The sequence below is a fragment of the Chelonoidis abingdonii genome, chromosome 4 (assembly GCF_003597395.2).
Source record: "Chelonoidis abingdonii isolate Lonesome George chromosome 4, CheloAbing_2.0, whole genome shotgun sequence".
Lineage (NCBI taxonomy): Eukaryota > Metazoa > Chordata > Testudines > Testudinidae > Chelonoidis > Chelonoidis abingdonii.
Window position 1 is genome coordinate 68,282,548 of NC_133772.1, and position 13,196 is coordinate 68,295,743.

Sequence of the window (13,196 nt, forward strand, 5' to 3'; positions counted from 1 at the left end):
AGGCTTCTTTTCCTCTTATTCCTTCTCCCTAGAGTGTGATCTCTTTCTTCTACCTACCTCTAGATACATCTTCTATAGCAAGGGCAGAGTCTAATCACATCTATCTATTAACAAAAGAATAATCAGTGCTGATGGCAACAAACAACCAAACCGATTCTCTCTACTCATTCAATTCAGCATGCAATGACCTTGAAATGTGTACAAAACATATTTTCCTGATAAGTCAAAGTCATCTATACAAGACAAGAGGTAAATAGGGTACTTTAAGCTCACGCAATCTTTGATTTCCCAATGGAGGTTTTATGTAAGAGGGTGGCTTTGAGGAACAAAAAGAAAAATCTCAATACAAATGAACCACAGTGTACTATGGGGGCAGCATTTCAATTTAAGGCATAAATAGCATTATATGCTGCCATGAAAGAACAGCTTTTTTTGTCTGTTCAAATTCTGATTGCATGCTCTATATTATAGCTGACTGGTTGGGTTAAAAATCTTACCTATGGACTCTCATACTGAAACAGGTGTCTGTCCTCATTGCACAGCTGAACCCAATTACCTTATTGTGTAAAACTAGGTAGGACTATAAGAGGAAGAAGGTAGTAGGAGTTGTTCTTTTGCTGAGCTTGATAAACACTGAGATCTAATTTACCATGTGACCAGGAAAAGGTTTTTTTTCCTCCTTCCATTTCCCAACTTCTTTTGTTTCAATTTGATTATACGATTGTCTTGTGGTGAAACAGCTGAACAAGATATTTAACATATGGGATTCATTGTGCTGATTACCTTATTTCCACTGACATAGAGAATGGCTCTATGCGGACACAGCTAGAAGTATAACATCATCTTATTATTCATTGAGATACACCCAACTACCAAGACAGCTTGCTGATCTTGTACAAAGAGAGGTGTAAAACTCCTTTGATTATAGGGAAATAAGGTGCCAAGGCTTTCTTCTCCTCATGCAATGCCTATTCTATATGGTCTGGTAAAGTTTTTGGTAAGGAAAAAATATTTCTCTTGATATAGAATATAGACCCTCAGGAGGTCATCTAGTTGAATCCCCTGCTCAAAGCAGGACCAATCCCCAGGCAGATTTTTGCCCCAGATCGCTAAATGGCCCCCTCCAGGATTGAATTTACAACCTGGGTTTAGCAAACCCATGCTCAAACCACTGAGCTAAGAGTCAAGTATCAGAGGGGTAGCCCTGTTAGTCTGGATCTGTAAAAGCAGCAAAGAGTCCTGTGGCACCTTATAGACTAAAAGACGTATTGGAAGTGGCGGGGTATCCACCCACAAAAGCTCATGCTCCAATACGTCTGTTAGTCTATAAGATGCCATGGGACTCTTTACTGCTTGAGCTAAGAGGGACTATGAACACTAAATAATCTACAAAATACACTCTATAAAAACATGAAAATAACTAGGACTTGCATTGTTTTTAATCCAATATACATTATAGGTATTGTGTACAGAGTATAATATTACTTGATACAAAGGTTTCTAAGTTTGGTCCTGATCCTGAAATCTGCTGCCCCGGAGCAGACACTTATGCCTATGTGAAGTCCAACTTAGCTCAATGTGATTCAACATGAGGGGCAGGGCTCCATGTGTATAGGTCTGATTGGAGGATCAGGGCCTAGGCATTTCTACAGTGCACCTCTAACTGTTGTATTTAAGAGCTGCTGATACAAAAATCATCATGGCATATATGCTTCCCTCTACTCAATCTGTGAAAGAGAAGCAAATGGAATACACAAGAGCAGATACAATTCAAAAAATATCAGAAGAGGAGAAGGAATGAGTCAATTCTACATACTCTTCTTTTCCTAGAAGCCTCTGCACTCATACATATCTGTGTACCACTGTGCAGCCAGGGATCTGTGGGACAGGGAGGATGATGGAACTGAGGCCGTCTGGAATTGAGGGGAATCTGATGTAGACAAAATGCTCCCTTCCAACATCAATAGACTGCTAGAGAAAGTTAATGTTGCTAGAAGCAGAATTAATTCTTTTCTGCAGCTCTAGCCTTTTCCAACACGGAAGGTAGTATGCAGTCACAGAGGAGGAATCAGAGCAGCGTGGTTTATGAGGTGGAGCGGGGAAATATTCTTCCAACATTTATTAATAAAATAAAACATTTATATTGGAAATAGAAAAAGGAGGAAGTTAATAGTAATTAATATAAATCAGAAGCTATAAATTGATAAGGAAAGCAAAGGGACATAAGAAGAAATCAATGGCCTGCAGCATTAAGGACAATAAGGAGTTTTTAAAGTATATTAGGAGCAAAAAGAATCCTCACAATCGTATTGGGACATTACTAGAAGGGAATGGTAGAATTAGTAATATTAATGCAGAAAAGGCAGAAGTATTAAGTAAATAGTTCCATTTCGTATCTGGGGAAAAAATAAATCATATAGTAACATCATATGATAATGCTCTTTCCATTCAACTAGCATTTCAATAGAATGTTAAACAGCAGCAACTAAAGTTAGACATATTTAAATCAGAAGGTCTGGATAACTTGCACCCAAGAGTTTAAAAAGCTCACTGGACCATTCATGCTGATGTTCAATAAGTCTTTGAACACCATGGAAGTTTTAGTAAACTGGAAGAAAGCCAATGTTGTGCCAATATTTAAAAAGCATGACCTGGATAATTATAGACCTGTCAGTCCGACTTTGATTCTGGGCAAGATAATGGAGTTGCTGATATAGGACTCAATTAAAAAAGAATTAAAGAAGGGTAATACAATTAATGCCTATCAAGATGGGTTTATTGAAAATAGATCCTGTGAAACTAACTAGATATTTTTTGATGCAATTACAAAGTTGGTTGATAAAAGGGAATAATGTTGATTATACTTGGATTTCTGTAAAATGCTGGAGTTGGTATTGCAAAACATTTTGATTAAAAAACTGGAATAATATAAAATTAAGATGCCACATATTAAAAGTTGGATAACTGATATGTCTCAAAGTGTAACCATAAATGGGAAATCATCATCAAGCAGGAGTCTCTCAGAGATTGTTTCTTGGCCGTATGGTGTTAAACATTTTTATCAATGATGCGGAATAAATCATCAGATTATCACTGATATTGTTTACAGATGAGACAAAAATTGAAGGAATGGTAAATAATGAAGAGGACATGTCACTGATACTGGATCATTTGGTAAGCTGGGCGCAAGCAAACAATATGTTTTTTAATATGGCTAAATGTAAATGTATACACCTAGGAACAAAGAATGTAGGCCAGACTTATATGATGTGGGACTCTATCCTGGGAAGCAGACACTCTGAAAAAGATTTTGGGGTTGTTGTGGTAGCTGATCAGCTGAACATGAGCTCCCAGTGCAATGCTGTGGCATGGAGGCTAATGCAATCCTTAGATGTGTAAACAGGGGAATCTCGAGTAGGAATAGCAAAGGGGTATTTTACTGCTGTATCTGGCACTAGGGTGACCACTGATGGAATGTTGTGTCTGGTTCTAGTCTCCACATTTCAAGAATGATGTTGATAAATTGGAGAGGGTTCAGAGAACAGCCATGAGAATGATTAAAGAATTAGAGAACATTCGTCAGATAGACTCAAGAAGCAAGAGAAGGTTAAGGATTAAGAGGTGACTTGATGACAGTCTATGGGGAACAAATATTTAATATTGTGCTCTTCAGTTTAGCAGAGAAAGGTGTAACGGGATCAGATAGCTGGAACTGGAAGCTAGCCAAATTTGGACAGGAAATAAGGTATACATTCTTTTTAAACAGTGAGGGTAATTAACCACTGGGACAAGGGTTTTGATAGATTCTCCATCACTAACAATTTTTAAATCAAGATTAGATGTTTTTCTAAAAGCTATGCTCTAGGAATTATTTGGGGGAAGTTCTATGGCCTGTGTTATACAGGAGGTCAGACTAGATGATCACATAGATCCCTATTGGCCTTGTAATCTATGGATCACTTCTTGTAGATGCTTGGACTCCAAGGAGGGTAGGAGGAATGAAATAGTTAACAATATTGATATTTAAATTATCATCACTAAGCCAGAAACTTTGCGTTTGTCTACCCAGCAACTAGACACCTTTGGCTGGCCCATGCCAGCCAATTTGGGCTGATGGAGCTCGGGCTGTGGGGCTGTTTCATTGTTGTGTAAACTTCTAGGCTCAGCCAGGAGCCTGAACTCTGAGACCCTTCCATCTCATAGGGTCCTAGACTGATCTTGAGCCAGGAAGTCTACACAGCAATGTAACAAGCCCACACCCTGAGGCCTGTGAGCCCAAGTCAGCTGGCCTGATCCAGCCATGGCAGGTGTCTAGTTGCTGTGTAGACATACCCTTTGAACCTCAGTCACGTGAATTGGGCAGTTCATGCCCTCAGAACTATTGTTCCAGGCAGTCTGTAGAGTTACCTAGAGAGTTCTGTTCATGTTTCTGAGGTTTTCTTCACAACTGTAACAGCTAAAGCCTTAGGGGCTTGTCTACACTAGAGAGTTATCCCACTTTAACTGTTTTGGTATAGACAAAGCAGCACCCCCCCCCCAGTGTACATTCACTAATGCTGTTATAAAGGTGCTCTATACCAGTATAAAGCGACAAAGAGTCCTGTGGCACCTTATAGACTAACAGATGTATTGGAGCATAAACTTTCATGGATGAATACCCAGGGTGAATACCCACTTCATCAGATGCATGAAGTGGAAATTTACAGAGGCAGGTATAAATATGCAAGAAAGAATCAATCTAGAGATAACAAGGTTAGTTCAATCAGGGAGGATGAGGCCCTATTCTAGCAGTTGAGGTGTGAACACCAAGGGAGGAGGAACTGCTTTTGTAGTTGGCTGGCCATTCACAGTCTTTGTTCAATCCTGAGCTGATGGTGTCAAATTTGCAAATGAACTGACATTCAGCAGTTTCTCTTTGGAGTCTGGTCCTGAAGTTTTTTTGCTGCCGGACAGCAACCTTTAAATCTGATATTGTGTGTTCTCTACTCAGACCCTATGGCATCAGCAGTCCCAGTTATCTCCATGACACCATTGATTTCCTGAGAAAACACCTATTGGTGATCTTCCAGAAAACACCATCCTAGCACCATGGATGTGGAGGCTCTCTACACAAAGATCACACATGCAGATGGAATACAAGCTGTCAGGAACAGTATCCCTGATGATGCCACAGCACAACTGGTTGCTGAGCTCTGCCTTTATCCTCATGCACAATTATTTCAAACTTGGAGACAGTATATACCTCCAGATCAGTAGCACCGCTATGGACACCCACATGGCCCCATAATATGCCAACATATTTATGGCTGACCTAGAACTTCCTCAGTTCTCATTCACTCATACCCCTTCTCTACCTATGCTACATTGATGACATCTACATCATCTGGACCCATCATGAGAAGGAGACTGTGGAAGAATTCTACCACGATTTCAACAGCTTCCACCCCACCATCAACCTCAGCCTGGACCAATTTACACAGGTGCTCCACTTCCTTGACACCACGGTACAAATAAGTGATGGTCACGTTAACACCACCCTACACCCAAAACCCACTGACCACTATGCCTACTTTCATGCCTCCAGCTTCCATCCCAGACACATCAAACAATTCATTGTCTACAGCTAGAAAAGGCTCAGGGCAGTGCAAACACTGGCCCGCCACATACGGTGGCTGGAGGGAAGACATCAGCGTTTCCCACTGTACTGCACAAACAGGGGACATTTCTACACATCAATGTTGTTCACCGTCACTGCCCAGTCCCGCCCGCAGTGACTATGCCACCTCCGCCCTGAGCCCTCCCTCCCACTGACTCTGGGGCTGAACCGCCCTGCTCCTGCCCCATCCGCGCAGGGTCGCAGCGCGGTTTGTGCACGCAGCAGAGGCACGTCAGTACTGAGCGCTCCGGGCCGGGCCCGTGAGGTGGTGGGGGCGCACGAGGAGAGTCTCGAACCGGCCACTTCGCAGCGTGGCGGAGACCCGGAAAGGGGGCAGCGACTCCGTGAGCCCCTGGCGCCGCGCGGTGCATTCTGGGACCCGCTCTGATTTGGGCCCGACCCGCGGAGGGCGCCGGGAAGAGCAGCGGCGGCGGCTGAGGGGACGCGAGGCAGCTGGAGCGGCGCGCCTAGAGGCAGCGGGTTCGGGGCCCAGCACGGAGCGGAGCCTACCGCCCCCAGGGCCGTGGGGACATCGTTGGGCCCAAGCCGCTGCCGGGGCACGGGGCGGCACCTACCCGGTCTCGGCCAGTCCCGCACCAGCCACCGTGGAGGTGGCGGCGGACGGAGCCGGGCCGAGCCAGGAGAGATCCGAGCGCCGGGAACAACCTCTGCCCCGGGACCCAGGAGAGAGACCAGCCCCCGGCGGCCGGGCCCCCTCTGCAAGTCCGGCTCCCTTCTCCGGCACCCAGGAAGCCCCACCCAACTCTTCGGTAGGGCTCCCGGGAGCCGAGACTACTCCAGCCGCTCAGGGGAGCGAGGCCTTGGGAAAGGGGCCCTTTCCCAGGCCGGCGCTCCCCTGGGGCCTCTGGCAGGGGAAAAGCCTCCTACCTCCTAATCCACTCGGGTCTCTAGGGAGAGGAGAACAATCCCAACACCGCAGGGACCTCGCTCCAAACCATCGATCTTTCCCCCAGTTAGTTAGTCTCTAGGTCCCGGGACTCACCTGCCCCCCGCCTCTAGGATACACTGTTGTTTAGTTTTAGAAGGAGGGCTGGTTACTGGGCTGGATCAGGACATCTCAGTGCCGGAGTCTTTTCTGAAGAGTCATTGATGTGAGGGTGAGTGTAAGTGGATGGAACAATAACCCAAAGTACAAATACCCCAACAGCCCCTCCTGACTTTCAAAACAGCATCCAGCGGCACCCACCACTGGGATTATAAATGTATGAGAGAAGACCCAGGAAACTGAGGGAAGGAAAGGATCCTACTGTTAATAACAGAGGGAAAAAAAGAAAGAGTTTTTCTAAATACCCCACGAGAAAAGCCATCCCCTCTTTTCTTTCAGTTTTTACTCTTTTGAATAATGCGATTGTGATCTTAGAGGGATTTCTGAACCATGCACTGTTGAAGCTTGTTGCACCAGCAAGATAGAAGTGGTTTTGCCTTTGCACATGCTTCTCCCACTCGGGCTGTTGCAGGATCTGTGGGCTATCGGTAGAGAGAAGGGAAGCTGAGATTGGCTTCGTTGCACCCATTCTTTTTTGCCTTGGGGACTTCCACTGGCTGGCTGAAACCATTGTTGCTCATACTGGACCTGTTCTTTGCTCAGCAGTTTTATTTATCCATTTGTGTGTGGGATTGTTTAGTAAATGGACATTGTACCCAAGGTGGATGGCTACTCTACAGCCTGAAAGGTGTCTGGGGATCACACAAAGCTGCTGAAAGAACAGGAAAGATCTGGGGTTGCTGGAATTTGGGGGGCTGTTTTCAAGCCATTTTGTTTCTTCGAACAAGGTAAATAAATTAGTGGTGTTTAAAATAAAGGGTCTCTGAAGGTTTAAATTTTTTTTTTTAAATAGTGAGACTATCTCTGAAATGTATAGTAAAATCTTTCTTCCCAAGAGTGAGAGATGTTTGAAATTATTTCTGAAATGTAAAGTTTATTCAGCAGATTGGAAGAAGAATAAACTTTTACCAATTTAGATGTTCAGATGAAAGATGAAGTCTGTTTTCATTATATAAGTAGTTGAAAGTATGGGGGGAGTGTGCAATATACTTTTTGAACCCCTGTAAGAAAATTGATTGCTTTTCTGTTTGTATGTGTTTACAAGCTTACAAGAATAAAAGATCTATTTGCAAAGAAGGTTAAGGCACACTCTGTCCCAAGAATTCCTTAAGGTCTTAGTGGCTTAGTGCTAATGCTGACTAACAATGCTTTCTGGTTTTCATTGCATTTAAATATGAGAAACAGAAGTTTCTCTAAGCTCTGTTTGGAAATCATGATGGCTCAGCATTCAAAACGGGCTGTAGGGTTCTACTTAAATTGACAATCTTCCAAATTTGAACTCCTCTTGTAAGGTTTTGTTACTTTTTACCATTTACACGATGGCACAAAAATACTCTCATATTTTTATTAAATTTCTGTGCTTCAGTCTGTTTTTCTTTACAGGCATCTTTTACTATTGATCTCTACAGTGACAGCCTATAATGTACTGCAGGCACTTGTTGAAGCATTGTTGGTTTTGTTTTAGTACTGTTACCTGAGAGGTTTAATGTCCTTTCATATCCTTAACTTTGGTTTTAATTTCCCCTGGGCTAATCTGTCTGTCTGATTTTTCCAGTTGCTGTATCCCAATACAGAAATGTGCTACTGCTAATTTTCCTGCAGCAAGCTGCTATAGTAGAGATTGTATGGCCAGTATAACCAGCTCAAGAGTGCTCTATCATGAATTAATCCAGCTGTCTTGATGTCAGACTAGAGTTTCACAAGCTTGGGGAATCATCTTTTGCTCTTTCCAAATAGCTTTGCAGTACAGTAGATGATTCATAGCCAACAAAAATGACAATGTGTGGTTTCAGTACTTTTTGAAGGTAATAGCAACAATTTTAAAAAGGAAAAAACATAAATCTCTTAGAAAATGAGGTCACAAGTAGTACTGTAGAAACACAGGTTTGCAAGAAAATCACAACATCTTTAATGGGCAGTGACACCAATATTTGTAAAAACTGAGACTTCAATGAATTGGCTCATTGTACACTGCATCTCTGTAATAATACATGACATAGCGGTAAACACCTCAGTTATGTCAGCCTCCAGTGTTGATATCACTGCAGAAGCTAAATTGATGATTTATTGTGGATGCTAATTTTTCCTAGTATAGGCAGGGTCCTTATGCATATTAATTTACAGACATTTTGTTTGGACTTGTACTCTTTGCACTTTTTAGTTACTATTGATAACTTTTTATGTTGAATTTTTTATTTCAAGATGATGTGTGAGGTGATGCCAACCATCAGCGAGGCAGAGATTCCCTCAGGAGGAAATGGAGGCCATGGTTCAGGCTCTCCTTTACAGTCGGATGCTGATTCCCATTTTGAGCAGTTAATGGTATCCATGTTGGAGGAAAGGGATCGACTTCTGGACACACTAAGAGAGACTCAAGAAACGCTAGTACTGACCCAGGGCAAGCTACATGAAGTCAGTCATGAAAGAGATTCCTTGCAGAGACAGCTCAATACTGCACTTCCACAGGTATGGATGCTTTGAATGGCATATATCTTGAAATAATCTTAGTATTCGTTTTGTTTATATTTTACAATATGTCCAAATGAAATAAAATATTCCAGAGAGCACATATAAGTTGTTTGTTGTTCGATGGAAAGTAGACTTTTCTGGTGGCTTTTATTTAAGACCTAAGAAATACTGGATGTAGCACACAATCTTTTAAAATAAATGTAACAAAAACTTTGAAAGGTTAGGTCTGATACTGTGTTAATGTGCACTGTGTTGCTGTGGCGGAGCAGAAGTCTAAGAACACTGCGGAATTGACTTAAGTCAATAATTGAATTGTAGGGTTGGGTTTGGTTTTTGCCTTGCACTAAAGTATTAGTTGCTGGTCTCTGTAGGAAGCAAAATACCAAAAAATATTGTGTTGTGACATATAGGCATTGTAGAGTGTGGTCAGGAATGATGAGCAGTGTTTATGCACCTTACTGGTTTTTTTCCAGTTCCAGTTAAAGGGATACAGTCAAAGTTGGTTAGCTCACCCCCCCAAAAAAGAGACTTGCTGTCAGATAACAGTAGCTTGTACTTTGCAGCTTATAAAATCTAGAGCACTAAGACTCTATTTTTGGGCAGAGGGGGGAACACTGCTGCTCTGCTTTAGCTGCAACCCTACAATAACCAGCGAATAGCTTTTCTCCGTGACTTTGCACTTTTTCCAGCATGCCTGCTTGCTCATTACTTGTGAATATATTGATGATCTCACACTAATATGTAGCACATTTATTCCAAATAAACCTACCTTCTTGAACAGATTCAATGACTATACAATAGTTTTACATCTTTCCAGTTAAGCTACCCCTCCTATCACACATTTAATCACTATGATATGGCAAATTACACTGGAACTCATCCAATACTGTATAGATATATAGTCATATTATATATGCTAATGTAGTAATGTTACAGCAGTATAATGAAATAATAAACTGAGGCCAAAACTTTCACAAATGACCAAATGTTGGGTGTCCAACTCGAGACAATGCTTGAATTTCAAAAAAGCTTAGCATCCACCTTCAAGTCCTATGTAATTCAGGAAGAACTGCATGGGCTTAGCGCTTTTTGAAAATAATGCCCAAAGTGTCTAATTTGGGCACTCAACGTTAGTTGCCACTTCTTAATATGCTAGTCTTTTCCAGTTAAATGTGTGGTGTTTTCCACAGAATAGTGGCGTAGAGGGTGAGGGAGAGAATGAGAGGGAATAGGGAGAGAGATTTTTAAAATGGGTAAATCCACACAGATTGGTGGGGAAACTGTGGCAGGCATGATATTTGAAACTGTTAACTCACTCTTATAAATGGACACTGTTTCAGGTTGAACATTCCTTTAAACTTTCTTCTCTCAATAGGCCCGTTGTTTGCCACTGATTTCAGGTGCGGGTGGAAGCAGACCCATTGTAGACATGTCATTATCATTAAGGTGTTTTTGTGAAAAAAGATCTAAGTTAATCACTTTTCTTCTCCAAATGTATAAAAGGAATACAGCATTATTTTTTAATGAAGGAAGTATTTGATAAGAATTGACTTAGAAGTCAATTGTTTAGTCATCTGATTACCAAAGTGTTAACTAAACAGTAGGTCATATCTTTCTCAAAGTATTTTTTGAACTTGTCATAGCTTTATTTGTGTTTGTTACTTTGTGTATTTTGCCCTAGTGCAGTAGTTTTTAAACTGTGGATCGCAACCCAGTACTGGGTTGCAGAATGTAAGGCACGGGGTCATGGTGGCTCTGGTCAGCACTGCCAACTGGGCTGTTGAAAGTGCTGTCGGCGGTGCTGCCAGTTTAAGGCAGGCTAGGCTGTAACCGTTCTGACACCACGCTTTGTCCTAGAAGCAGCCAGCAACAGGTCTGGCTGCTAGGCGGGGGGGCCATGGGGCTCTGCGCACTGCGCCCGTCCCAGGAACCTGCTGGCAAGAGCCATGTGAAGCTGCTTGCGCACCTCTACCTGGGAGCTGGACCTGCTACTGGCTGCTTCTGGGGCCCAGTGCGATCTGCGGTGCCAGGACAGGCAGGGCAGATGCCGACTGAGAGTGGCCCGAGGTAAGCCTGCACCAACCCCAATCCTCTGCAGCAGTCCTGATTTCCCCCCAAACCCAGAGCCCCTTCCTGCACCCCAAAACCCTCATTCCCGGCCCATCCTTCAGCCCTCACACCCACACCCCAACCTTCTGCCCCAGCTCTGAGTCCCTTTCATGCCCCAAACCCCTCATCCCCATTTTCAACATCAACAATTTTCTTCAACTGGGTTACCAGAATTTTTTTTTTCTTTTTGGAAAACCACTGCCCTAGTGAATCTTTTTATTTTTTTTCAGTAGTCCATATGCATACTTCCTCTTTCTATATGTTCAGGTAATATTTAGATTTGTTATACAGTAGAATGAACTGGTATTTCAACTATTTATGAAGACTCCAGAGCTGTGTTTGTGTGAAAGAAGAAATGCAAGATTGCTGGGGTAACTGTATTTGTAGCAGTAATGCATTTTGTTGTTGTTCTCTGGTTTATTAATCAAGGCATTGAATCTGTGATTGGCTCTGCATAGGTTCAGGGAGTCCACTTGTGCAGGTTCAATTGTAGGATCACAGTTCAATCACTATTTGTCTACTTATAAATGGTACAGTTTATTAAATTCCTAAAATTGTCTTGTAGTTTGTGCTCTGAACACAGTATTGTGTTTAAAAAAAACAAATAACCCTTCCCCTCTCACTTCTCAGACACATACCAGAGATAGCTAATATTCTTCTTGTACAGTAGTCCCATCAGTTATTGAAAGACCTATGATAACTAATGGAATGCAGTGACAAATATGTAGGCTACTAAAATGAAGAAATATAAAAATGGTGGTTCAGTGCTTTTTTTTTTTTTTTAAACTAAATTTGGATGTTACCTATAGAACTCACTCTAACTGAAGTAGATTGACTATATGTAGTCTTGGGGTATGTTCAGACTACCTGCCGGATCGGCTGGTAGCGATCGATCTACTGGGGATCAATATATCTCATCTTATCTAGACGCGATATATCGATTCCCAAACATGCTCCCGTCTACTCTGGAACTCCACCAGGGTGAGCAGCAGTAGCGGAGTTGACGGTGGAGCCACGGCCGTTGATCCTGCGCCGTCAGAACGGGAGGTAAATCAGAATAACATATGTTAACTTCAGCTACACTATTCCCGTAGCTGAAGTTGCGTATCTTTTACTTACACACACACGCGTGCGTACACACTGTAGACCAGGCCTTGGTCAACTTCACTCTTGGTTGCCCAGAGCAATGCTTCCTTCATAGGAGAACTGAGCTGCCCTTCCTCTTCACTTGACTGTAGACTATAACCGTCAAATGTATTCTGAACTAGTAGGGTGCACTTAATGTATGAACAGTGTATGGAAGCTTTTATAACTTTGCCAATGCCACTGGAGGCTCAGGTTAGTTCTGTATTAGACTTTAATTTACATGAACACAAATATGTGCCAAAAATATAACTGGCATCCATAGCAACTTGTGCAGAGGTGACAATCGCAGCATATTGTTTTACACATATTCTAGATGTTGCTAAAACAAACTATGCTAAACGATATAGAAACAGATATTTCTGGACATTCAGCTATATTATTAAAAGGTGTGCTAACAGAACCTGTCTTTTTTGACTCACCATCTTGCATGGTATAAAAATAATAGTATTATGGCATGGAATCATTTATCATGTATTAATGATAGTCTTGTTCAAAATTTCTTTATTTCAAAGTATCAAGTTTATGTAAGTCAGGAATAAGAACTGCATTGTGTGTATGCATCTTTGAGCTTTTAGTGGAATGCAGAGACTGAATGAGGAGAGAAGCTGCTTATGGTTTTGGTTGGGTTTTATTATGGTAACAGTATGTAGTATTTTATTTTAATTAAGACCCTGATCCATTTTCTTTGCTGTACCATTTTTGATTTCCACATTTTAGCACTTTTGGAGATATAAATATTGATTGTGAGTG

The 13,196-nt window shown here is 42.1% G+C and overlaps 1 protein-coding gene across 6 annotated transcripts in view; it reads left to right on the forward strand.

Annotated features, from left to right (window-relative positions):
• The first annotated feature begins 6,031 nt into the window (after nt 1-6,031).
• The window catches only part of PPFIA1 (PTPRF interacting protein alpha 1), a 113,516-nt gene continuing 106,351 nt past the window's right edge, over nt 6,032-13,196 (forward strand). For 3 of the 6 annotated variants that reach the window (XM_032776504.2, XM_075065241.1, XM_075065242.1), the window contains exons 1-2: nt 6,032-7,450; nt 8,925-9,188. In XM_032776504.2, coding sequence (XP_032632395.1) covers nt 8,925-9,188 — 264 coding nt within the window. In that variant the 5' untranslated portion in view covers nt 6,032-7,450. The remainder of the gene's footprint in view (nt 7,451-8,924; nt 9,189-13,196) is intronic. The other 3 variants (XM_032776511.2, XM_032776508.2, XM_032776513.2) reach the window with 2 other exon arrangements.